This window comes from Malania oleifera, chromosome 1, assembly GCF_029873635.1.
Source record: "Malania oleifera isolate guangnan ecotype guangnan chromosome 1, ASM2987363v1, whole genome shotgun sequence".
Lineage (NCBI taxonomy): Eukaryota > Viridiplantae > Streptophyta > Magnoliopsida > Santalales > Ximeniaceae > Malania > Malania oleifera.
The window spans coordinates 64,354,627-64,381,495 of NC_080417.1; the positions used below are offsets into that span (position 1 = coordinate 64,354,627).

The 26,869-nt window shown below is 35.4% G+C and overlaps 1 protein-coding gene across 6 annotated transcripts in view; it reads left to right on the forward strand.

Annotated features, from left to right (window-relative positions):
- Positions 1 to 26,435, forward strand: part of LOC131164790 (phosphatidylinositol 4-kinase beta 2) — a 76,413-nt gene extending 49,978 nt beyond the window's left edge. For 2 of the 6 annotated variants that reach the window (XM_058122243.1, XM_058122261.1), the window contains exons 11-16: positions 5,189 to 5,242; positions 8,435 to 8,578; positions 8,745 to 8,798; positions 8,904 to 8,978; positions 25,316 to 25,399; positions 25,481 to 26,435. In XM_058122243.1, the coding sequence (XP_057978226.1) occupies positions 5,189 to 5,242; positions 8,435 to 8,578; positions 8,745 to 8,798; positions 8,904 to 8,978; positions 25,316 to 25,399; positions 25,481 to 25,585 (516 nt within the window). In that variant the 3' untranslated portion in view covers positions 25,586 to 26,435. Of the gene's footprint in view, positions 1 to 5,188; positions 5,243 to 7,636; positions 7,907 to 8,434; positions 8,579 to 8,744; positions 8,799 to 8,903; positions 8,979 to 25,315; positions 25,400 to 25,480 lie in introns of those variants that run through there. The other 4 variants (XM_058122269.1, XM_058122252.1, XM_058122279.1 and 1 more) reach the window with 2 other exon arrangements.
- Positions 26,436 to 26,869: the final 434 nt, after the last annotated feature.

A 26,869-nucleotide genomic window follows, 5' to 3' on the forward strand; every position in this document is an offset into this window, starting at 1 on the left:
TTGCCATCTATAACGCCACCAGCTCGGCCTTCTTGTTCAGTGCATTTGTGATTTGGTTCATCTACTTTGTCATGTGCTCAAATAAAAAATCAAATTCATCTAGTAATTCTTGCCAAAGACCTTCCTTGGTTTTTGACTTTGGTTGCGTGAAAACTGATTGACAGCTGAATTATTTGTTTTTGCAACAAACTTCAACCAAAGTAATGTCACCACACACAGAGATAATGTGTTACCGCTAGCATCTCTTTCTCTTTAGTTGTGTACCTTTGTTTCAACTTCACTAAGCTATGACTCATACGCAACGGGATGACCATCGTGTGACAAGACTCCACCAACGACATAGTTTGATGCACGATAAAAGGGTTTCATGATGTCTAGAAGAGCAAGTATCAGATTTCTCATCATGACATCCTTCAAGTTGTCAAAGGCTTGTTGACACTTTTCTGTCTGGTTCCACCCATGACCCTTCTTTAGTAGTTCTATTTGAAGGAGTAGTTCTCTTCAAACACCCCTCCATGAACTTTCGATACTAATGGCAAGTCCAAGAAAGGAGCGTAGCTCCTTGTTGTTAGGATCTTCCAATCTAGAATAGCTTTTACCTTCTCCATATCCATCTTGATATGACCTTGCTCAATCACATGCCTAAGGAAATTGATGTCCGTTGAGTAAAATAGCACTTCTCTTTCTTCACATACTGATTGTTTTCCTTCAGCTTGTCGAGCACCTTCCATAGATGTTCTTTATGTTCTTCTAGACTGGAACTGTAGACAACTAGTCATTCAGGTATACCACGACCAACTTGTCAAGGTACTTGTGAAATACTTGATTCATCAAGGTGCAGGATGTCGCAAGTGCATTCATCAACCCAAATGGTATCACCAAGAACTCATATGTCCTATATTGTGTCTCATAGATTGTCTCAGTACATCCTCATTTGCTATCCTTACCTATAGTAGGTTGACCTCAAGTCAAGTTTAGTGGAGTACTTTGCATGACTTAGATGATTAAACAAATCAACAATGAGTGGGTGCTTGTTGCGCACAATCACCTTGTTGAGTGCACAGTAGTCCTCACTCATCCGCATGCTCTCATAATGTTTCTGCTAAAACAACACCGGTGATCCAGACAATGCTTTGGAAGAATGTAGGTAGCTTGCTTCCAATAGTTCATCAATTTGTTTCCTTAACTTTGCTAACTTTGGATGTGCCATCCAATATGACCCTTTAGTAAATGGCTTCACTTCTAGTAACAACTCGATCTTATACTCCACACCCCGTCGTGGAAGAAAGTTGTGAGGTAGCCAAGGTTGTTAGAATCAAGATCCTAAGTGGGATCATTGGAGGGGCCTATAGGATCGGATTGTGGGATCAGATTGAGAATTGTAAGATTCTACTTTAGTGTGAAGTAAATATAAAAAAATTATATATATATGGAACTTTATGAAAAGTCTTAAGACAAAACTTGGTTAGTACCTTATTTAGTAAGAGACGTTAAAAATACAATTAAATTATTAAAAAGTTAAGACAATTATAAAGAAATAAAAGAAGAAGAGCAAGAAAAGAAGAAGAGAAAAGGAAAAAATAGAGCTCACTGTTGAGTGTTTCTTGAAGCTTTTCAAGAAGCAGATGTATTTCAAAGCATACCTCTGTAGCTCTGCTAGATTGCTAGCTTGGCTCTTTTTTTCGCTGTTGTTGATCAAACAACAAGAAATCTGTGTTGAAGAGGACTGAGGTGTTCTTGTTGAACACTGAAGGAAGAAGAGGATAGAGGACTGATTCTGTTCACACACCAAGAACTCTGGTTGTTGAACACCAAAGAACTATTGATTGAACACCAAGATTGCTTACCGCTGCTGATTGAACATTAGTCACCAGATGGAAGGCTCTCTAGTTGTCGAATAGGAGAGAAATTCAAGTGTTGTGCTGCTGAACTCCAAAGAGGAGTAAAGAACTAAGGTGTTGAACTCCAAGGAATTTAGGTGCAAACACTACTGAATCTGTTCATCGATGGGAGGTTGGGAGCTATTTTTCCTCAATTTGTGAAGACTTTGGGTCAAATGTAAACCTTGTGGGGCCTTTGGGCCAATAAAAACATGTATTGGACCTTATGATTAAAGCCTAGAAGGGGGGAAAAAAAAGAAAGAAAACCAATCTAGCTAACAAAGTAGGATTTGTATGTGAGGGCACTCAACAACTTTATGAGGACCGCAATATAGGAAGCAGGCCATATTACCCTTACCATTGGGTTGTTGAATGATTGAGATGATGAAGTTTGCTTTGAAGTTGATGCCTTGTTGTCAGCTCCCCCGCTTTTGGGTTTGCCCTTGTTGAAAGACTTTCTGCCATTTCCATCCACACCAGTTTCTTTGGGCATTGTGAAACTCTCTTCAGCTTAGTCAAGTGTTATGCGGAAGCTTGTGTGGTAGGCAAGTCTTGAACTCTGTTGATGAAGTTTTGTCTTAGCCCATGGTTCAACCCCTAAAAAAAAAAGAGCAACTTATCTTTTTCCAGGACATGTCTCGGATATCCATCATGAAAGTAGAAAATTGTTCACATATTCCCTGATTGACCCATTGTGCTTGAGCTCTTTCAATTTACACTGAGTAGTCTATTCAACATTCTCAGGAAAGAATTAGTCCTTGAGCTCTCTCTTTAAGTCTGCCCAACGATCAAGGACATGGTGTTCGTTCTCAATTTTATCGTACTTGGTATGCCACCACAATTTAGCGTCACCAATCAAATACATTGTTGCAGTGGTTACCTTCACCTATTCCGGGTCTGTCCTCGTCACGTGATAGCAGTGCTTCATATAAAATAAGAAATTCACCTATTCTTTAGTATCATAGGCATTGCCAAACGTTTTGGATTTTGGCTCCTTGGTTTCTTTATACTCCAAAGCATTGGAGTTTTCCATAGTAAAAACCATCAAGTTCACCTTTGCAGTTAGATCTGCCATTTGAGCCTATAAAGGTTTCTATTGTATGGTGGAGGTCCTTTGGCATTTCCACCATAGAGCTTTGTTGATGTTTCTATGGTCCGTCCAAAGCATCAACACGTTTAGAAGGTCTAGCCATCTCCATGACAATATTGTTGGTGGTCTCAGCATGCGCTTTTAGTGCTTCAATTATCTCGGTATTGATTGGTACAATATTTTACCTATGCTTAACACAATTAAACAATGAAGACATTTGAATTCATGTAGCAATTACCCAAGTTGTGATACCAATTGTCATGTGCTGAGTATTTCACACCTTATGAAGGGCCATGTGACATTGGTTAAAGCACTCTTGCTTAACCAGTTAACCAAAGATTATCACAGTTTACCACTAGAGCACATTCATAGCAATTGAGTGAAATGTAAGCAGAAGTAGTAAACAATTCATGAAAGTAAATGGCAAGCAAGCGGTAAACATTAAAACAACGTAATTCATTAAACAACACCTCCATAAGCAACGTGTGTCTAACGAGGTAGGCAAGTAGGCTAAATACATTTATAATGGCTAGTGATTTTTACAAGACTGATGAACACTTGCCTCCCCTAAGCTTTATGTGCTAATTTAGCTCTAGCACTAGGAAACATCAAGTTGTTTGAGGAGTCATACTCCCATTTTTACACTAGCACAGAAATACCCTCAAAGCAATAAAACCTATACTAGTATTTACATAATGGTAGCCCATCCATGCGCATGAGACAAGTGGTCACAGACTCACCGGCAAGCATAATGCCCTGAACAAGCTTGGCTCGTGATGCAGTTTAGGCCTAAGGACCAGGAATGTGGCCTTAACTAGGTGTACCTTTGTATTAGTGTCTTGCAGTTGGGCTTTTTATTTATTTCTGAAGCTTAATTCTTCTTGGGCTAGATATATTTTAAATTTTTGGGTCTGCTGGTTTGCTTAAAACCAGCCAATTGGTAAAAAGCCTGAAGTGAAAAAGGGGAAAGCATCTCTATTTTTTTTGTCTTTTAATAAAAAGCATCTCTACTATTAATTACGGGAAGAGAAATGGATTTTAGTAATGGGTTTCCTTTAACACATTCTAATAAAACCCCTTCGCGTTTACAAGTAACCGTTTAATAAAAAAATTCAAAATATGGATAAAATAGTTATTTTGACGTACTACTATTAACTGCTTCACAGCACACCTTTATTTTTTGGTCATCTCCTCCTAAAATATCTCTATAACTAACCCCCCCCCTGCCTTGGGAATAAAAAGAGGAAAAAAAAATCAGGAATTTGGGGCAATGGAGCAACCGCATCTAGTAAAAATTAAAGGATCCTTCACAAAGCCTCTGTTTCTCTCATCAGTAGTTACCTCTCACTGTGTTCTCTCTCCCTCTCTCTCTCTCTCTCTCTCTCTCTCTCTCTCTCTCTCTCTCTCTCTCTCTCTCTCTCTCTCTCTCTTTATATATATATATATATTGATGAAGCCTCATTTAATGTCTTTCCCGCAGCAGCTCCATCTTACTGTTTTTCAATCTTTCCTGGTTAGTAATCTGTCCTTTCCAACTCAGTACTTTTATTCTTCTTATTTGCCTTTTCTTCTGTCTGTTCTCCGTATCAAAACCTTTGCTTATCCCCCCCTTTTCTTCTTGTATCCCTGTTTCTATTCATCACTTGTCTCTTCTGGTTTCTTTTTCTCTTTATCCTCTTCCATTGACTTCTATTTTAGTTTCTGTTTATCCTTAATCTTTCCATGTTGGTATTTTCCTTTTCATGATAATATTCAGGAGCCTAATTATTTGAGTTTACATTGCTAACATGAATTATATATAGATTAAAATCATTTATCTGTTGCATGTTTTCATGAGTATTTAATTTATTTAAATGTTTTATACCATTTAGACAGAATGCATATAGAATTTATTTGAAGTACACTTTCTTGGCTTAATTCTGTGTTCTGGGCCTTGCGCCTTGCACCTTGCGTTGAGGATGCTAGAGAGCTTTGCCCCTAGTCCTGCTCTAAGCTTTCAACAGCTATTCTTTTAAGCATTTCTTTTTTTTGTTTTGCTGAAAGTCTATTAAAATTGTTAATATGCTTCAAGATGGTATTTTTGTGCATCTTATCTCCACTCGTTGAATACTTTTTCTTGTAATTTTTTAAACTTTTTTTAGGTGAAAAAACATTGACTTTTTTTTTTTTTTAAAGATAAAATTTTAATTTCAGCTTGAACTCATGATTTTTGTTGCAGAGGAACTTTGTGGAAAGCATGGCTGGATATTCCCTTGTCTGCTACCTTCTGCAGGTATGCTTGCCTCACACTGTTTCTCCTGTGTCTCCAATCAGACATGCAAAAATTAGTGGAAATTTTAAAACATTATGAACTGTATCTTGGGTGTCAGTTCCTTGAATGCATAAAATATAAATGTTTGTGAATTAACCGTAAATGCATGTTCAAATAGCTTTTATTGTTATAGCCTTTACGAATACATGAGCTACGTGTTAGGTATTCTCTTTTTTTGATTACATGTTTTTTAATGGAGGAGGAGAGAGAAAAGGGGGAAAAATAACAGAAAGGGGTTGAAGTTTGGTTGGCAGGGCTTACCTGGAATTTTCTGTTTTATTATATTTTTTTCCCCTTTTGTTTTCAGTCCTTTTTTTTGTTTTTTGGTGCATTGGAAGCCTATGCTACACAACAGGGAGGTAACCTATCTCCCACCCCATACCCCTTCCTCTCAAGGTTAGAATTGGAGACCTACAACATGGAATTCCCAAGCCGTAACCATTGGGATGTCCCCTAGGGTACTCGATCCTTTCCGTTGTCAGCTCTTTTATGTACCTCTTATTATATCCATACAAGGATGTGATAGGATCAGTTGTGTAACAATGATAACACTTTTATTTGCTGTATATAATGAGGTGGGGGTTTCTCTCCCTCTCTAATAAATTTTTGTGGGTTTGCCATCTTTGTTGGGAATGGTATCTTTTATTCATACAACCTGATTATACTAGTGTGAGTTGTGGTGTATTCCCAAGAGGGGGTGGGTGAATTGGATATTTTAAAAATTCTAGGTCCCTTATGTCCTATTTTTAAAAACACAACCACACAAGCTTGAGGATATACACAAGTTTCAATATTACACAACCAATCTGATTTACGCAAAGGATTTCTCAAACAATCAGTATTACATAATCAATCTCAAGTGCGATAAATATTTAAAGCATTCACAATAATCACAATAAAATGAATATAAACTTTCACAAGCAAAAATTTAAGGTGTGTAGGGAAAGAGAAGCAAACACTAAGATTTTTACGAGGTTTGGCTATTCCCGCCTACATCCTTGCCTCAAGCAACTTGCTTGAGGATTTCCACTATCCGCACCTTAACCAAGGCGGAGTTGCCTTATTACAATCCGCTTCTTCCCACAAGGTGAAGCTACCTTCTCAGACAATACCCCATGCTTGGCTTGGTTCTATATCTGAACCACCAAATACAAATGTGAATATAAAATTTGAGTACAATGAAATGCTTCTTGAACAAGCTAATTTGTACTAATAAAATCTAAAACACTCTCACAAAATTTGATTTAAGCTCAATAGAGTTTAAGACCACCCAAAGATTTCTCCAAAAATGAGTGTAGGAGTTGCTAGGGTTTGCTCACAAGATAGTTTTTGCAATGAGAATAATAAATGAGCTCTTGAATCTTGCAATGGAAATTCTCAAAAATTCACTAGCTACAAAGGTTCCTCCAAAAATATTTTCAGAGAGATTGAGTGGGAGAAACTATGAATATGCTCTCAAAAATTATTTTTCAATGAAGAGAGTAAATGAGAGCTTTGAGTGATTTTGTGTGCATAAAAAGAATGCTCAAAGACTCAAATAAAGTGAATGTTTTCTCCACAAAAATATTCTTCAAAAGAAAGAGTGGGAGAAGCTAAAGCCTTGCTCTCAAAATAAATTTTTCAAAGAAGAGTATGAATGAAAGTAAATGCTTGAGAGATTTGAGTAGATGAGAAAGTAAATGCCCAATAAATGTAAGAATATGATATTTGCTTTTAAAAAGTTGTTTAGAGGGTGTTGGGCATCATATTTATAGGTTAAAACACAAAGTAGTCGTTTTATGGCCATTGGGGAAGTAAAATATGATTTTACTTTGAAAACTAGCTGTTTTATGGCCGTTAGCGTTCTATTTCTGATATGACTCATCAACGAGTGGTCTTGGGTCATCGACAAGTGTCCTTCATTCGTCGACAAGTCGCCCTCTCTCGTCGATGAGTCACTTGGGCTGAAAAATATATTTAGCTACTGACTTACTTTAGTCAACGAGTGCCTAGCACTAGTCGATGAGTCCTCTATTTTTCATGCCAAAAAGCCTTCTTTTGAGTTTAACTCTTTAAGTAAAGATTTTTCATGAAAATTCTGATTACCTAAGGTCAATCTAAGGTTGTTTTTGAGCTTTCCATCATATCATGTGAGGTGTGCATTTACAATTTAAACTAAAACAAATACAATTGGAAAAATTAAATGTGTCGTCATCCTTTTGCTCTTTGATCTTCCATGGAATGGGCCAAGTCATAATTGCTTTAAGTTCCTTGCTGGCTTCCATATTGCTGAGTATTTGTGCCTTCTGAATTATACATTTGTTCATACACTAAATGCACAAATAAGATTCTTACGATCTGTCATTATCAAAACAGGAATCGGACTCAAAAAGTCAACAACTAGGATAAAAGCAGTCGTCTTTGTGCTCAAAGACAACTACAGGATCTTACACAATACTGTGCTTACAAACTTCTTTTAAAAAAAAATTTCAAGTTTCTGGTTGGTTTTCAATATTTTTATGATATTTAATATTGACTTTACTCATTTAGTGGCTGATGAATGCTAGGAGCAGTTGCTCCATGCTGTCTCCTCATATGCTTGCCTTACGATTGAGCCACTTGGCCATTGTTTTGAAACATAATGAGGTAACTACTCCAGAAAGTCGGATTCTGAGCTACATGTTTATGTATTTATTTGATAAATTATGATAAACGAATGGGCAGCCCATTTTTATTTTTGGAAAAAAATGCCAAGTGACTGAACCATAGAGCAAGTGTTTTAGGAGACTGCATGGTGCAACTGCTCCCAGCATTCCTCTCTAGGATTTAACTGTTTAAATGGAAAGTCTCCATTCAAATCTTTTCTCTCCTGTGCATCATCATAGTAAATTAAGGTATTGAGACATCCGATGGTTTCGGTCTGTACAATTCCGTCAATTTATAATGCTTAGTTCTCCCTTTTCTTTTTTCTTCTTTCTTTTTCTTTTTCCATTTAGATAAATTTTATTTGTTGGCAATGTGAATATCATTATGAAACGTTTAGTAAAGGGATATACTAGGATGGGAAAAATATGTTTGATGTTCATACTTGATTGGTGTTTTGGAGCATTTAGAATTTGATGGGTTTGTTTGTTGTATACCTGCTTTTCCACCAGTTCTCTTTTTATTATTTAGGTGAAGGATCGGCACAATGGGAATCTTTTAATGGATGAAGAAGGTCATATTATCCATATAGATTTTGGTTTCATGCTCTCAAATTCACCTGGTGGTGTAAATTTTGAGAGTGCACCATTCAAATTAACTCGTGAACTTCTCGAGGTAAGATGCAATAAGATTTTATATGTCATGATAGCTTGCTATCCTTAATTTTGACTTTCTTAAGAAATGTTATGCTAATTTTATTTATTTATTCATTTATTGATCTTGAATTGGAGTTAGGTATGTTATGAATTCTAAAATGATCATGACTTTGGGATTGTGCTAGGTGATGGATTCTGATGCCGAAGGAGTTCCAAGCGAGTTCTTGGACTATTTCAAAGTATATATGAATATTCTTCAATGATTTTCGTTTTTTGAATTATTATTTTTTTTCCTTGTCATATTCCATACTAAATTCTCTTTTGGATTGTGCCCATGAATCTAGGTTCTATGCATTCAAGGTTTCCTAACATGCCGTAAACATGCGGAGCGCATTGTCCTCCTTGTTGAAATGTTGCAGGTAGCACCAATTTAATAATTTCATGGTTATAATTTTCTTCAATATTTGTTTTTTTTTCTTTGTTTTTTTTTGTCTGCTCTTAATTCTTATCCTTAATGGGTGATTTAGCCAGCTGCATTTTTTCCACTAGTTCAAGTATAGATTTACTATGATGGTGACTACGAAAATTTCATTATAATCCGCACTTCCATAATGACAATGTCAACTTGTGTCAAATTCTCTTTATTCTCTAATCACGTTGCAGCAAATGCTGCAATTTGTAAGGAACTACGCTAGCATATGTTTTCTAGAAATAATGATAAGTATGGAGAATTTTTTATACAAATTATAAATTTGAGAGTTTTGATTACTTTAGATAATCTTCACCAAATGTAGATTGTTTTTTTTTTTTTTTTTAATTTTTTTATGACACACATGAACACACGCACATACACATATTCACCAAAAGAAGCTTATTAAGAAATAGAGAGAGAATGTAAGAGAGGATAAAGCAAAAGATGAAGAAACCTAAGACAATTACTTTGAAAACCCTCATTTCAACCTCTTCCCACCATACTTGATATAGCATTTTTAATTCGCCAACACTTGTTGCCCCATTTTTCATCTTGCTTTCCCCGCAATTCAACCATCTACTGGAGCTAAAAGACAAAGACTCATCTTGTCCAAAATATGAATTTCAATTATTGTTTTCACCAACTTCTTTTTGGAAAGGTGGGCATGGGTAAAAAAGCAATATCTTCTAATCCCAGTCGCCCCTCCTCAATTGATCATCCCCCATTTTTTTGTTGTATTCATCTCCCTTAGAAATCCCTTCCAATTCCAGGGTAGGAGTCTCAGAGATATCTCTAGCATAAAAATATCCAACGTAAAACCATGGTTTTGAATTAAGGTCATGGGTATTGCAATACATGGGAGAAGCATACATTAAGAATGAAGATAGGTAAATAACACATTGATGCATTTAACAATAATAATGATAATAATGGTGATGATTTTAATGATGGCCTTGATTAAGTCATCGATGATAGTCTTATTGTTACCAATGAGACAAATGGTGGCTTGGAAAAATGGATATTCATGTTGTTTGGTTGTTTGTTTGACTGATATGCGTTAAAAATTATGTTCTTGTGTGTGTGTGTGTGCGTGTGTGTTTTTTTTAAATGATTATTTCATTTTGTTAGTAAGCCAAGTTGGTTAAGTTAGGAATGCAACAGTTTAAACACTTCATCTCTTCTTCTTTTTGTAATATGGGTGCCCTACCATAGATACTTGTAATTTTTTTGAGTCTTCATCACTTACTAACCAATTTTGTAGGTTTATATAATAGAAATTTATGAAAAAAAACAGCATGCACAGTAGAATCTTACAATCCTCGATCCAATTATATGATCCTATCTTGCAAACCATCCTAGCGATCCTATATAGGATCCTGATTTTATTAATCTTGACCATATCCATATCCATAGGTTGGGTTGGCGTTGTCTTTGGGTAGTGACTAGAAGAACTATCACTAGAAACGCTAGGATAAGGTCTATAAGGATATGCATGATTTGGATCATAATTTTCTGGTGGTGGAGGTCGATACTTTGGATAGTAGTTGCTATCATGAGACCTGTATGACTAATGAATCATGTAAACCAAAGTCTCCAAAGCTACAAACTACATCATATGAATCTTCAATATTCAAAAATCATAATTTTGAGGCACATCTTATAATCCAGAATGACTAGAATGATGTGCCCCCTACAAATGATGTGTCCCCTTCAAATGATGTTCCGTTGTCATACCCATAAGTTTCGGTTTGGCCTTGCCCATAATCGTATGTTGCACCTTCATGAACGCCACCATCAACCCCAACACCATTGCCACCACCCTCAGCATTGCTACCAACACTACCAACATCATCATCATCATCTTGATGGGCTGAAACCCAGATTATCTCGACTTTGTGTACGTTTAGATTTTAAACTTGAATCTTGCACATTTATTGGTGATTGACCACCTACTTCTTTTAATCAATTTGACTTATCTTGATGTCGAGTAATGGTGTGTCTCTCTTCACTAGCCATGGACTCAAAAGTATCATCTTCTTCAAAAATATTGTCCAAGTTGATGAGGTTAAAGCTATCATCTATGTCGTGTTGACTTCTCTTCATTGTTTGCCTTAACTTTAGGCTCATGTTATATTATACCAAAACAAGTTTTTGTAATCCTATGTACTTTACTTTATTCCTTGTTTGCATGTGGATGATTCCAAAGGTGCTTCATTTATGCTTAGAGTATGAAATTGATGTAGTTGGCAAAAAACTTTAATTGCTATGCTTTGAATCTTGGGAGCACACATGCCATAATGAATCCACCCTTCAGCTCCATTGAATAATATAAAAACATATGTTAATATGTGTGTACATTTTAAAAAGTGCAATTTGAATATAGAAATGATGGACTAGAGATAATTGTTAAACATAATTAAATTAGCATGATTTATTTGTTTCATAGCTCAATAACTATAAATGGATGATTGTGTGAAGTATAATTAATTAACTAGATATACGTTCTAGTATATTATATTATTATATAGTTTAAGCTCTAAAATTCAAATCTTAAAAGTGATTCTCTCTATAGAAATTATTAATGAATATTTAACACTTGATCGATTTGAGTATCTATATCAGTCACTGACTTGGTTATCACTTTGAGGAAGGGTGGGGCATCACAGAGAAATTGAGGATTCAGAAAATGGCTTGGAATTAGATTCGTAAACATATTAATCAATTATGGTACCTGAATACAAAAAACGTAACAACGAAATAATCATGGTTCGAAATTGCGGTCGCGGGTAAAGTCACATAACGGTCACGGGTGTTGTGGGTTGCGGGAGACGTGGATGTTACGTAATGGGAAGCGGGCGTAACGGTCGTGAATTTTTTTCACGCATGCACAACCATGCCAAAATCGAAAAATAAGCATGAAATCTATTAATACATGATTTTTAATGAATTTTGAAGGCTTTCATTCAACCTACAAATGCTTTTTAATAGGCATTAAGATTTTTATATTAGTTTTAGTGCGCTATTTACAAAAAAAAGCATATTTTTTTATAGTTTACATTACTTTAATGAGTAAAAAGATGTAGAAATGTAAGAATCAATTAATTAAAGTCATAAAGTTACTAAAAATGAATCAATAGACTCAATACTCAATATGCACATTGCACATACATGAATTTAAAAAGTGATTAATATCAAATATCAATAAATAGGTCAAAATACATGATTACAATATTACAAATTTATAACATAACCACATGTCGCCACCAAAAAGAATGACGTGGAGGGTCTTCATAATTTGCATCTGTATCTTGAGATTGGGATTGAAAATTATCTCTCCATCCTTCTGGAAATACATAGCTGAATAAACCCAAGTTTGCGTCATTTTGTTGTTGCTCTTGAAAATGTACTAGTGGTGAAAATCCAACTAATATAGGGGGTGCATAATCTCCTCTTTGACCATGTCCTAAATAATGTCCAAAAGTTGGGGCTGGGGCTGGCTCTGGGTAGTGTGTAGAAGAAGACTCACTAGATCTTGAGATTCCTGATCCACTAGGATAAAAATGTGAGTCACGAGATGTATAATGTGGATATGCTAGATGAGATCCATATGATTGTGATGATGAACCATCTAAACCAAAGTCGCTAAAACTACGAACCACACCATATGAATCTTCAGGAGAACCACTAGGGTCACCACGAGCACTCCTTCTCTTGGGTTGTGAAGATTGGTTCCCTGGAGGAATACCCAAGTCATAATTTTCAGGTATGTCATGTAGCCCATAACGATCAGAAGGATGTATATCCCTTACAAATGATGTCCCTATGTCATATCCATAATTATGTTCTACACCGCCGCCTCCACCACCGCCACTACCAGCCCCCCAACCCTAGCTCCATCACCACTATTACCATTATCATCACTTGGTGGGCTCAAACCAAGATTGTCATCACTTTGTGTACGTTCAGGACTTGAACTTGAATCATCATGCACGTTTATTGGTGGTTGATCACCTCATTCCCTAGTACCACCAACTTCTTCATTTAACCAATTTGAATTGTCCTGACCGTCGAGTAGTGGTGTCTCTCTCTCCTCTAACCATTGGCATAAAGGATCATCTTCTTCGAAAATGTAGTCCAAATTGATAGGATTGAAACCCTCTTCAATTTCTCGTTGGTGTCTTCTCATTGTACTTCTTAACTTTAACCTCATGTTGTAATGTACGAAAACAAGTTTTTTTAGTCTCATGTACTTTAATCTATTTCTTGTTTTCATATGGATGAGGCTAAATGTGCTCCATTTATGCTCACAATTCGAAGCTGATGTGGTCAGGTTAAGAACTTTGATTGCTATTCTTTGGAGCTCAGGAGCACACAAGCCATAATAAATCTACCATTCGGTTGCATGAATAATTAAAAAGAGTTTTATGTTAGCATAGCGTATATTTCAAAAGTCAAATTTGAACATAAAGAGAGAAAATAGAGCCATTCATCCATTATTTAGTTATATAGCCTATATGTACTAGGATTTGTTTGTTTTACTGCTCTTTGAGCTAATGGGGTTCCAAAAGTCTCCTGCCTATCTCGATGTTGCAACAACTAAAAAAGGATGATTGTGAAATATAATTAATTAATTAGATGTATTAATAATTATTTTTGAAAGTATTACAGAATACTAGAACAATTCATTATTCAATTTAATGGAACTAATACTTATTTGATTAATAGCTCGAATTTGAGTATCTATATCGAGTACCAACTTGATTATCACTTTTTTAACCCCATTCATGACTTCTTTAGCAACTTCAAGAGAGGGCGGGGCACCATAAAGAAATTGTGGGTTCAAAAAATATCCTTCAATTAAATTTAGAAATATATTAATCAATAGTTTTGTAATGCAACTATGCATAATTTAAAAGTTAAAATAATAAGAAATTGTATTTGATTCACACTTACTAGCAGCGTGTAAATCTTGGTGCAACTGAAAACTCCATTGGTTGTTAATAATTTTCAAAATAGTCTTTGTAAAACCGGCAATCTTTTTGAATGACCAACTTCATCCTATCAATTGCCTCGTATATGAAGCCCATGGTTGGTTTTTTATCACCATCACCCAATTTAAGAACTTTCTCTAAGGGTTCTTGCACTTTAATTATATTAGAGGCCTTCTGCCAAAATTCTTTGCCTAAGATAATTTTCTTTAAATCATATGCTGGGTCTGATTTTGCCATCCCAAACCTTGAGTTTTTCCAAGTATTAGATGTAAACATTTCCCTTAATACTTGTTTATGCCTGACAATAGTCTCCAAAGCAATGAAGTTTGTGGCAAATTGAGTGATGTCAGGGCGAAGTAACTCTCTATTATTTGTGAATTTCTTCATGAAATTCATTGTCCATGTGTGATTGTAAATAAATGAGGTTATTGTTCTTGCATCTTCTAAGACCTTCTTCACGTTACTTTTCTTACCAATATCTTCAAGAATAAGGTCTATACAATGAGCTATACATGCCGTCCAATAGAGATTGAGCCTCTTCTGCATTAATAATTTTCCTCCTGCCTTCATTCCAGCTTCATTATCAGTCACTACTTGGACAACATTCTCCTCTCCAATTTCTTCAACCACCTCGTCCACTAATCTGAAATGAAATTATGGATTTAATAATTACTACTATTTAATTAAAAACATGTAAGTCCATAATGCTATTTGCATATACAATTAAAATTAGAAAATTACCTGAAATAATATTCAACTGTTCTGCTTGACACATAAGAGACATCAACTGATTTATGAAACACGGTGCCTCTATCGCAATAAACTAAAAAGTTTATAATGTGTTTTCTAGTTGGTCATTTCCAACTATCACACATAAGGGTTGCATCTCTCTCCTTCCAAATTCTAGCAAAAGAAGCTATATAATTTTTCATTTCTTGATACTCTTGCTCCAAATAAATTTCAGATATCTCATTGGGTGATGGACCCTTCACCCCCTTTCCAACCTGTGTAATAATATCAAACATAGGCTGCATAAATGGAGAGTCAGCTACATTCGCTAGAATCCGATTATAAATTAGAAATTTTCCAACTGCTTTTCCTAATTTACTTCTTAAACCTTTCAGTAACTTAGTGTTGGTTTTTGGTTGTTTTGTACTCTTGCTTCTTTCTAAAATAGGATCCATTGCCTTTAGTCTAGCTTCAGGGGCATCAGGAATGATCCATTGTCGTCCACTACCTCCAGCTTCTCGACCACTATAAGATTGAGTTCTTGCTCTATTGAAACCACTGGTAGCACCATTGCCAGAGCCACCTCCCTCTTCATAAATATTACCCCCTTTAGTTGTTCTTGCTCGAAATTTGTCTCTTTTCTCACTGTTGCTGTGATTGTATGCTTTCTTGTCGAGCAAATCTCATACTTTCTTCTTCCAAGTCTTCTTCATCGCTCAAATTCTCAAAATCTCCTCTAATTTGGGCTTTTGCTTCTTCTTGCCTTTTTTTGTTTATCTCTTTTCTTCTCAGCATACTATTGTAGATGTTTCATTATTTGTTCTCTTACTTATGTGGTCACATTTGAGCGTCCAGCTACTTGACCCTTTTTATGTGCCAAGTGTTGTTTCAAGCGTGTAATGCCCTCTTTAATTATCTTCCCACATTATTTACACATAATAACGTGTCTATTACCATCCACCGCAGTACCAAAATGCCATCCAATATCCTCACTAGGTAAGTTCTTATTTCCTCTATCACGTGATGTTTTAAAACTTAAAAAATATTAATAAACCGGAAATATGTGATGGAACTAGATTTTCATAATTACCTTTCAAAAAATATAAGACAATTAAAATATTTATATATTAAGAAAATTTTATTTTACATAATTATTATTGATTGTTAATTTTTTACTCTATTAAATTACTTTTTTTTTTTAATTCAATTTAACATACATAATTTACAACAAGATATAATTTAAAAAAAAAACATAATGAAAAGTTTGGGACTTAAGTGCTGTGGGTGTTGAGTGTTGACTGATTTTTTAAAGCTTATCTCATACGCTGGAGATGAGCAGAGAGTTTGAGTGAGACCGAGAGAGGGGAGGGGACTCGGAGGAGCCTCGAAGCCTCGAAGGAGCGAAGCACGAATGGCCGATGACTTCAAGCTCCGGAGCCGAAATCAAAGGGTTTGGCTGTTGGCGAGTGGTGACGACTGGTGGAGGGAGTTGCCGAAGGGCCATTGGCGACTCGCAGAGGCGGTGGAGCTATTGCAGACCTGTCGTCAGTGACTCGCCAAGCTGCTGCAAGTCTGCAACTCCTGCAAGGCTGTGAAGATGAGTATATTTGCTAACTCTCAGGCTTCGAAGAAGTGAAACCTTCTTATTGCTTCGGCCAACAAAATTTTAAGGTAAGTTTTTCACTTTGCAGTTTGCTCTTTGAATGTTAGACTTAGATAGTTAGATTAAATGGCAGATGGGTGGTTGGGAGAGGGGGAAAGTAGCGCTGCAGCAGAAAACTTGCTTTAGGGATTCAGATTTTTGCAAGCTGTCGGCTATGTAATGGTCCGTAACAGACCGTTATGAAGTGTAACGTTGGGTAACGGCCGTTACGGAGACGTAACGGCCGTTACAACTGTGAATTTTTTTCGAACCGCATTATCGGCCCTTATCGGTTTCGGAGCCTTCGATTTTGTTACGTATCGGCTGTTACGCTACGTAACGGCCATTATTTGAAACCATGGATATAATATAGAATTTTGCGTAATTCAAAAGCTAAAATAATATGGAGGTGCATTTGTTTACATTTAAATGTTAGTCTTGATGGAATTGAAAACTCCATTGGTTATCAATTATTTAGTTAATCCTTGTAAAATTGACAATCTTTTTATTCGCCCTATCAATTGCCTCATATTTTTTTGATAACAAAGAAGAGATTTCATTAATAGGAGAAGGATTTACAAAGAGGAGGATAAGACATCTCCAATCAAAATTATGGAATTAACTTGAAGAAAAAAATCTAAAAATAATAGGGAAAGAAGACAAAAAATCAAATCAAAAGATTCCTCCAATCTTTCCGAACTTCCATAAAGTTAATTCCCTTAAAACACCCAAAACCAATGCACCACAAAGAAGCCAAGTAGTGAATCTTTTCCCAAACTAGATGCTACTTCAATTTCTTCCCCAAAAATATTTGTGCATTATGCTCCAAGCATAATCCCCACAATGTTGCAAAAGTACCACATTTCCAAATTACCACCCTATCCTTCTTCCAAAACTCTCAAAAGAAGTAGCCAACAATTCTTCCACCGATGCCGTGCACACCCAATTTTCTACTGAAACAACAAATAATTTACTCCAGTTTCTCCAAGAAAAATCAACAACAAAAAAACCAAGCCTTAGTCCCACTAAGTGGGGTCAGCTATATGAATCCTTTTCTGCCAATTTATGCGATTATCGACCATTTCTTTTGATAGATTCAAGGATATTAAATCCCTACTCACTATCTCCTCCCAAGTTATTTTAGGTTTACCCCTACCACTTCTACTGCCCCCCATAGTAACTAAGTCACTATTCTTCACAGGTGCACTATAAGGCCTACGTTGCAAGTGTCCATACCATCTGAGTCGTCCCTCCCTTATCTTATCTTCTATAGGAGCTACACCTAACTTATCACGAATATGTTGATTCTTTAATTTATCTTTCAATGTTATACCACTCATCAATTTAAGCATTCTCATCTCGGCAACTTTTACTTTTTGGATATTATGTTTCTTCGTCGCCCAGTATTCCGATCCATATAGCATAGCTGGTCTTATAGTTGTCCTATAAAACTTTCCTTTCAACTTTAAGGGTATTTTACGATCACATAGTACACTTGAAGCACTTCTCCATTTTATCCAACTAGCTTTAACTCTATGTATTACATCATCTTTAATTTCTCCTTCAGCTTGCATAATAGATCCAAGGTATCGAAATCTACAAATGCTATTTATTTTTTCATCATCAAGTTTAATTTTGTCTCCAATATTCCTCCTATCATTACTAAAATTATATTTCATATATTCCGTTTTATTTCTACTTACCCTAAAGCCTCTAGATTACAAAGATTCTCTCCATAATTCTAACTCAGCCTCTACTTCGTCCCTAGTTTCGTCAATTAATACAATATCATCTGCAAACAACATACACCATGGAACCTCCTTTTGAATACTCTTAGTCTATTGGTCCATCGCTAAAGCAAAAACATAAGGACTCAAAGCAGATCCTTGATGTACACCTATGGTAATTGGAAATTCTCTACTTTCTCCATCTATATAGTCCTTACACTAGTCATTACTCCATCGTACATATCCTTAATGACATCGGTATACCTACAACATACACCCTTTTTTTCTAAAACCCACCATAGAACTTCCTTAGGTATCCTATCATATGCTTTCTCAAGGTCAATAAATATCATTTGCAAGTCCCTCTTCTTTTCCTTAAACTTTTCCATTAATCTTCTTAAAAGATAAATAGCTTCTGTGGTAGATCTCCTTGACACGAAACCAAATTGATTTTCTGGGATCTTTGTTTCTAACCTTAATCTTTGTTCAACTATTCTTTCCCATAGTTTCATTGTATGACTCATAAGTTTAATTCCACGATAGTTATTACAATTTTGAATATCTCCTTTATTTTTGTATATAAGTCTTAAAGTGCTTTTCCTCCATTCATCTGGAATAACTCCACCTGTGATGCACTTGATGTCCTAATTTTTTCACACACAGCCGGTCCCAAGCCCGGGTAAAGGAGAAGGGTTGCGTTAGGTAGCTGACAGCCAGCATAAAATTTTTTAGATCACTATGATATGAATCCTTACCGAATATTCTCCAAGAAAAATCGTCGTATAAAAAAAATAAAAGACGTTGTTTTAGAATTCAAGTAGTAAACCAAGCAAACTTTTGGAGATATAACCTTCAAAGGTCTCCTGATTTGTAACAAGTTATTTTTATTGATTTTATTAAGCACAATCAACTAAATGAAAGCCTTTATTTTTGGGGAAACTTTGGCTTTCTGAATTAATGATTGTAGAGGGAAAAAAGAGTTGGAGCGGATCAAGAACTTCAAAAAAATGATTTACAAGAATAAATCCTTGAATAATCCAAAGACTAAGACCAAACATCCTATCTAAAGAAAGATGGAAATTATTCAATAATGACGTCAAGGAAGAAAGTTCCATTAGCTCTCTTTCATTTAGAGATCTTCTAAAAATGAAAGTTTCAAGAAACTAGAGGGCCAATTGATTCAACTGCAAAGAAGGAAATCACATTTTTCTACATTAAGCTGAATCGGAAGATTTAGTAATATTTCAATCTTCAGAAGTAAACATCTTCCCCAAGTTGTTCTTTTGAAGGTGGATTTAACGAAGAGTGATGAAGGCAGTTGCAAATCTTGCAACTGTAGGCCTTAGTAACTCCTTTCTTCTAGTGAACTGTCTCATCAAGTTCCTCACACAAACATGGTTATAAATATAAGCATTCAAAAATATTGCCTTTTTCAAAGTTATATGAATTTAGGGCATCTTCTCAATATCCTCAATATTAAATTGAGGCAATGGGCAGCACACAGGTGTCCAATATAAATGTAACGTCTTTGCCTCCAACAATCTCTTTGTTCAAAAATCAAGGAGTGAAGCCCTTAAAATATTAAAATAAACAATATATACACTATAGAATATAGTTCTAGAAATAAGTTCTTCTGTGCTACAACATAGTTTGGAACATTATCAGTTAATACTTGAATCACGTTTTGAGTCTCCAAATTCCTCCACCATCTCAGCAAGTAATTTGTACATTCTATCTACATTCTTCACAATATTAGAAGCATCAACAGACTTGATGAACACTGATCTCCTTGGAGAGTTCACTAAGAAGTTTATTATGTCCTTATTAGCAATTGAATCTCGCCAACCATCAGAGATAATCAAGCATCCATAATTTGCCCATTCCTTCTTATGGACCTTCATCAATTCTTTCATTCAATTAACCTCCTGCTTTAAAAAAGGAACTCTCACTTCATGATAGCTAAGCGACTTTATTCTAGGACTATATTGCCTAATCGATTTAAGTGCCACTACGAAGCTGTACAAACGTACAACATTAAATGGTATTCCGGCATCATACATCCACCTAGAAAAATCTTCAATTGCCTTTTCTCATAATTCTTTCTTGTACGCCTCATTTATTGATGTGTTCTTCATTTTCCCTTCTTTTCTAGTTTGAACCGCTTTCTTTGGATCAGGAGTTAAAAACAAGTCTATAGGCCCCTTCTGTTTTGGTTTCTTCAAGGTAGATTGGTATGAACTTTGACTTCGACTACTAAGCACTCTTTTGCCACGAGAGTCAATTTTTTGAACTTCATCCTCTTCATATTCACCATAATGATCTATGTCCACAGAGTTGGTCAATAACTCATTTTCCTCCTCTATATCTTTCTTCAACATATACTCCCTAATCTCCTCACGTACATGAGCAGGGCACTTAGAAATCCTCCGAAAATATGTTGTTTTGCCCGAAATATTCCTACCCTTGTGACTTTGCCACAAAAATGGCTAGTCAAATTATTTCTATTTTTTTTATCATCCAAATGTGCATACTTCCATGCAGGATCTTTCTTTGCAGAGGCAGAGTTTCCGCTTCCAGAATCCATTTAAGATTTAAGACACGGTATCCTAAATGCAAAAGCAATGTATAATATTTCAGAAAATGTATAGTTTGTATACTGCATTTCCAAACTAATTACAAAACAGTAGCTAAATTCAGTTAAAAAATGTTATATATTACTTATAAACTTGCATTAAACTACATAATTAATTACATATAATATTATAAGAAACAGCAGCAGCCAGCAGAAGAACTGAAGAAGATGACGAAGGCGAGGGCTCGGCTCGTTCTGGCTATTTCAGCTCGTTCTGGCTATTTCTTTATTAATAGGCTAATAGCTTAAAAAATTTCAAGTCACAACTCATGGCGACTGGCACATCAGTGTGCCCCCCTGCACCTAGGTGCCTCAGGCGTGTTTTTGACTACTATGCCTCTTTCTGCTGCATTGATTGTTGTACCAGATAATTGATACAGGCATGCTGCCTATCTACACCATCAGAAATCTTCACTTCCTCTTTAGCCAATTCAGCCTTCTCCGCCCCTGCTTCCATGACCTGGTCTTTGGGAAGATCAGTCATATTCTTCAAGGACAAATTAACCCGAGTATGCTTGCTGGAAACCTTCATCTCTGGGAAGATTTCTGTATTTTCTTCCACATTTCTGGTCTTAGTATTTTTCTTGCTGGTTTTTCCATCATTCTTTTGGACTTTTTTGCTAACCTTCTTACCTGATGAGCAGCTGATCTCACCCATCTGCAATACCACCTCCAATCAACCCGAGTCGTGAAGAAGCCAAAAAATCGCTCTTGCTGAACCTGAAACTACGACTCGCAACGGGTTAATCTGCAAAAGCCTAGGATAATTTTACTTAAAGGGTGTCGAAGATTTGCTAGGATGTTTTGAAGGGAGTTGAAAGGATTTTCTGAAAAAAAGATGGAAAACGAAAGGAAAATGGAGCTCAATAGGTCTTCGTAGGACAATTGACTAGCTAGATAATTGATTGACTATGATAAAATTGAACCACTCTCTGTTGTTGATGGAACTGCGTGAACCTTAAAGTCAATAGGTCTCACTGATGTATAAGGTTCGAACTCTTTGAAGGTGTTGAATCTACGATCTGATTGATTCCATGTCAAGGTTAGTTGAGAAACTAGGATTCAGGCGAGAAGATAAGGGAGAAGGATGTCCAAAGTTGTTTGCCATTCACGCTGTTGCAAAGGGCCGTCGCATTGCAAGGGATGGTCCATCTCCCCCGTCGCGTCTAGTTCTTTTGGTGCTACTACCTTTACCCAAGGTCTTAAATTTCGATTTCGACTCAAATTTTGAAGCTCCAATAGTATGGAAATTTTGACGAAAATTCTCAATGTCAATTTCGATTTCTATTTGAAAGAATAATGGAAATCAATAGTGAAGCATGGATTTCCCTTGTGAAACCTTAGAAATGGTTCACAGAAATAATAATGTAAGTTTTAGGACTAATATATTGCAAGTTAAATACATCTATGTTGTGTATGAGGTGGAAAAGTTGTAATATTGTGTGTGTATCAAAAGTATTTGTGAGATAATTTGCATTAAACATATTTAGTTAATACAAATGAAATTCATAAATCATTTAAAATATTATTTATTATACAAATAACGATAATTCATTCATAAATGGTTAAATAAAATGTTTGTAAGTTTATTTTCTCATATAATTCCAAAAGAACTTGTAATAATCTTTATTTCGATAAAAATAAATAAAATAAATTAAGAGAGAAATTTCACTTCGCTCTAAAATCTCTCATTTGAATTTTGACGAAATTTCATTGTGTAGTTAATATTTCGACAAGTTTCACTAAAATTTCGAGATATCGATAAATTTTAAATGATTCGTTGAGATTTCACGGAAATTATGAAAGATGGAAATTGACTAACATTTCAATTTCGAGGGTGACGGAAATTGGAAATTTTGACAATTTCGTGGAAATTTAAGACCGTGCGTTTTACCCCTTCAATTACTACCAACAACAACTAACTCTTCCTCACTGGAACACTACTTGGCCTTCTATTGGTGCTATTCGTATCGTATTACAAATATGTTTGTTCCTTAATTTATCCTTCATCCACCTTAACATTTGCATTTCGGTAACTGTTACTTTTTGGATATGATGTTTCTTAGTTGCTCAACATTTTGATCTGTATAGCATGATTGGTTTTGATAGTCGTCCTATAGAACTTCCTTTTAATTTTTAAGGGTATCTTGCAATCACAAAGCATGCCTGAAGCTCTCCTTCATTTTACCCAACCTTCTTTAATTGTATGTATTACATCTTTTGTTCAACCTCTCCTTTTACTTACATGATAGATCCAATGTATCAAAATCTACTAGTGCACTTAATTTCTCGATTATCAAGTTTAATTTCATCTCCAATATTCCTTCTTATGTGGGTGATGTTACATTTTATGTTGTCTATTTTATTTCCACTTATTTTGAAGCCTCTAGACTCTAAAGTTGTCATCCATAGTTCAAACTTCTATTCTACTTTACTCGTACCTTCATCAATTAGAACAATATCATATGCAAACAACATACACCATGGGATATCATTTGGATATTTCTAGTGAGTTCATCGATCACTAAAGTGAAAAGATAAGGACTCAAAGTAGAACCTTGATGTGCGCCTAATGTGCTTGGAGATTCTCTAGACTCTTCTCCTTTAGTCCTAACATTAATCGTTACCCTATCATACATATACTTAATGATAATTAGTATATTTACTGCAAACTACCTTCTTTTTCGACCCACCAAAAGACTTCCCTAAGTACTTGTAGGTTAATAAAAAATTAAAAACCATATGGAAATCCCTCATCTTTTCCTTGAACTTTTCCATTAACCTTCTTAGAAGATGAATAGCCTCTGTTGTTGACCTTCTCAACATAAAATCAAATTGATTATATGCGATCTTTGTTTCTAATTTTATTCTTCGTTCAATTATCCTTTCCCATGTTTTCATTGTATGATTCATAAGTTTAATTCAATAGTAGTTATTTCAATTTTGAATATCACCTTTGGTTTTTTTTTTTTAAATAAAGATATTAACGTGTTTTTCCTCCAATACTTCTGCATTCTATTGGTTTTTATAATATGGTCAAATAGATTTGTTGATCCTATACTTCCAATACTCCCTAAACATTTTCAAACTTCAATTGAGATGTTATCTGGTCCTATAAATTTCCCACTTTTCATTTTTCTAATGCCATCTTTACTTCATTGACTCTAATTTTGCAGATAAATCTTTGTTTCCTCATTTGTCAATTCTAAGTTCAAAATTTGAATTTAGTTTTCATTAAACAACTTATTAAAGTATCTTCACTAGCTCTCTTTTATGTCTTCTTCTTTAACTAGGACATTATAATCATTATCCTTTATACATTTCACATTACATAATTCTTTGCACTTTCTGTCTCTAGCTCTAGTGAGTTTATATGCCATTTTCTCTATCTTTTGTATCTAGCCTAGTATATAAATTATCTAAGCTCTATGTTTAGCTTCACTAATTGTTTATTTTTTTAAATTATTTTTTGCTTTTTTTCTTGCCTCTTAATACTTTTCAAGGTTTTCTATGTTTCTACAATTTTGACATGTTTTGTACCAAATTCTTTGTCTTCATGGATTTTTGGACATCTTGATCTCTCAACTAACTTTCTCTACTGCCTGAGAATCTTCTTCCAGATTCACGTAAAATCTCTCTTACTATCTTTCTAATAAAGTTAGCCCTATTCCATAGACTGTTAGCATCTTCCTTATCCCCTATTGTCCATTTCCCCTCTTTGATCATTTTATCATTAAATTTTACTATATTTTCTCCCTTCTGGTTCCACTACCTAATCCTCTTGCAATGATTTATTTTGTTCCTTCTTTCCCCTCTATGTTGTGTAGTCAAGCTTTCACCTGCGATAACTTTCTAGTCCTTACATTATAAACAATACGCTCTCCTAGTTAAGAAAAAATCTATTTGTCTTTGTCCACTCTTGAAGGTTAGTGTTATTCTCTTTCCTTAAAGCATGCATTCAGTATAACCAAATCATAATATATGGTAAGCTGAGAAATCGAATCACAGACTCATTTTTTATCTCCATATCCATGGCCTCCATGTATGTTCTCACATAGCCTTTATTGTCCTTTCCAGTGTGTCTATTGTAAATAAGCTGCTATATGCCTATATGTTTTCATCTTGATATCCCTTGTATAACAACACAATCCATATCCTCCCAAAATTGTTTTTTGAGGTTAATCCATAATAAGTATTATAACTTTCAAATTTCATAGTGGAACTGTCTTTTCATTTCTTATTACATGTGGATCAACTAATAAGGAATTTATGGGGAATAATTATTACCTTTATTCCCTAATTTTTCATTGTATTTTCTATCTTATTCCAAGGAATAGCTATTCTGCAAACCAAACGAACCTTAATCCTTTAATGTTAATTGGAATTGTTGAGTCTCAAATTCTATGCCTCACACTTTCATTTGAGCATTGATTGCACATTACACTTAATATGACACCATAGACTGAGTGCAAGTAGCAGCTATGGCAGGAAAAAAAGTAGATTGGAATGTCCTTTTTACATTGCATGGTTGACTCATTGTACTTGTTTAATTGTTTGGGTCAGGATTCAGGTTTCCCATGCTTTAAAGGCGGTCCCCGAACCATACAGAATTTAAGAAAACGATTTCATCTGAGTTTGACAGAAGAGGTCAGTTTCAACTATATTATTTTGTTTACTATTGTGTTGCTTTTATTTCCATAGTTCACAGTGGTATTCATCGGTTTCTAGCAGCAATGTGTGTCCTTGGTGCTTTCCCTCATTAGCAGCAGCTTAGATGCATGGCGAACACGGCAGTATGATTACTATCAGAGGGTTTTGAATGGGATATTGTAGCTTTGGATTTGATTGTTCATTACATGCTTGATCCCTTTTATGGAGCCAATCTCATGAAGTGTTTTGATTGGAATTAACATTTGTAGATCACTGTTGATAATGAAAAGTTAGTTTGATCTGGGGTGGCTTCAGAGATTTTAGTGGGATTGAGAGCATTATTGTTTTGAGGTATCTTCTTTTCCCAGTTTGAGGAATTTGTAATTGCATCGGCAGAAATATTCATTTGAGGCTTAGAAGGTTAAATTTCCTTCGGCAGAGGGTTTTTTGGGTTTCCTTTTGTTTCTTTATCAAATCTCATGTAATATGGAGTGATACTGGCTGGTGAGAGATGCTTCAATTCAACATTGAAGATGTGAGGTCTTTGTTCCGACCTTGGAACAGCACACTGTACAGTAATTTGGAGGGAGGTAGACTGGACAAAGTGGCTGTCGGAGGAGTATGTTTGTCATATGATGTGTTTGCAATGTGCTTCAAGCAGGCTAGTGATATGGAGCTGTCAAATGTGCGCTCTTGATCCTCCAGCTTCACTGCCAGAATTGATTTGGAACCATGAACCCGAAAGTGTTTGCACATTCCCAATATCTAAAAGCTGGCTTGCTATTTCTCGCCGATCTGATGAGCCCTTTGACGGTTGTCTGCCTGCCTCGAGTAGGTTCTTGAAATTAGCGTATATGATTTTATTGTGTATAATGTTTTCATTATTCTTGGGTGACACTGAAATGTTGTTCATTTAACACAATATATAGGAATGCAGAAGTTGGTGGCATTGATTGGCATTACTAGTTTTGTGTATCTTGTTCATGAAATTGAAGTAAAAAAAGCGGTCGAGCTTGAATTTTTCATCTTTGTATTACTCGTCTACAGTGAATTGGCTTGGAATGTGCTGGATGCATGTCATGGTTGAGTTCTGAAATGTACTGTGCCATTTTAATTTATATTCTTGGTTTTATTTTTACCACGAGATAAACCTAAAGTTTATTGTTTCCAACTCAGCTGGTAACGGGTTTCCCAGTATCTAGTGGGACCATTGTGCTGTTAACTACCACTTTCTATTCATCTCAAATGTGTCCATGTTTGTCAGTTTTGGAAAGATAGATTCGTAGCTAAATGCCTCCCAAGCTGAACTGCTTAGGAGTTTCTGTCTCCGTCGGCATCTTTCATGCTCCCTATGGAGGATAGCTTCTGCATTTTGAATTTTAATGTGTGGATTTGGACAAAATGAAATTCAAAAATAGAGTAAATGTCTTTATTTTGGTTAAATTTTCCGTCACCTTTTTTTTTCTT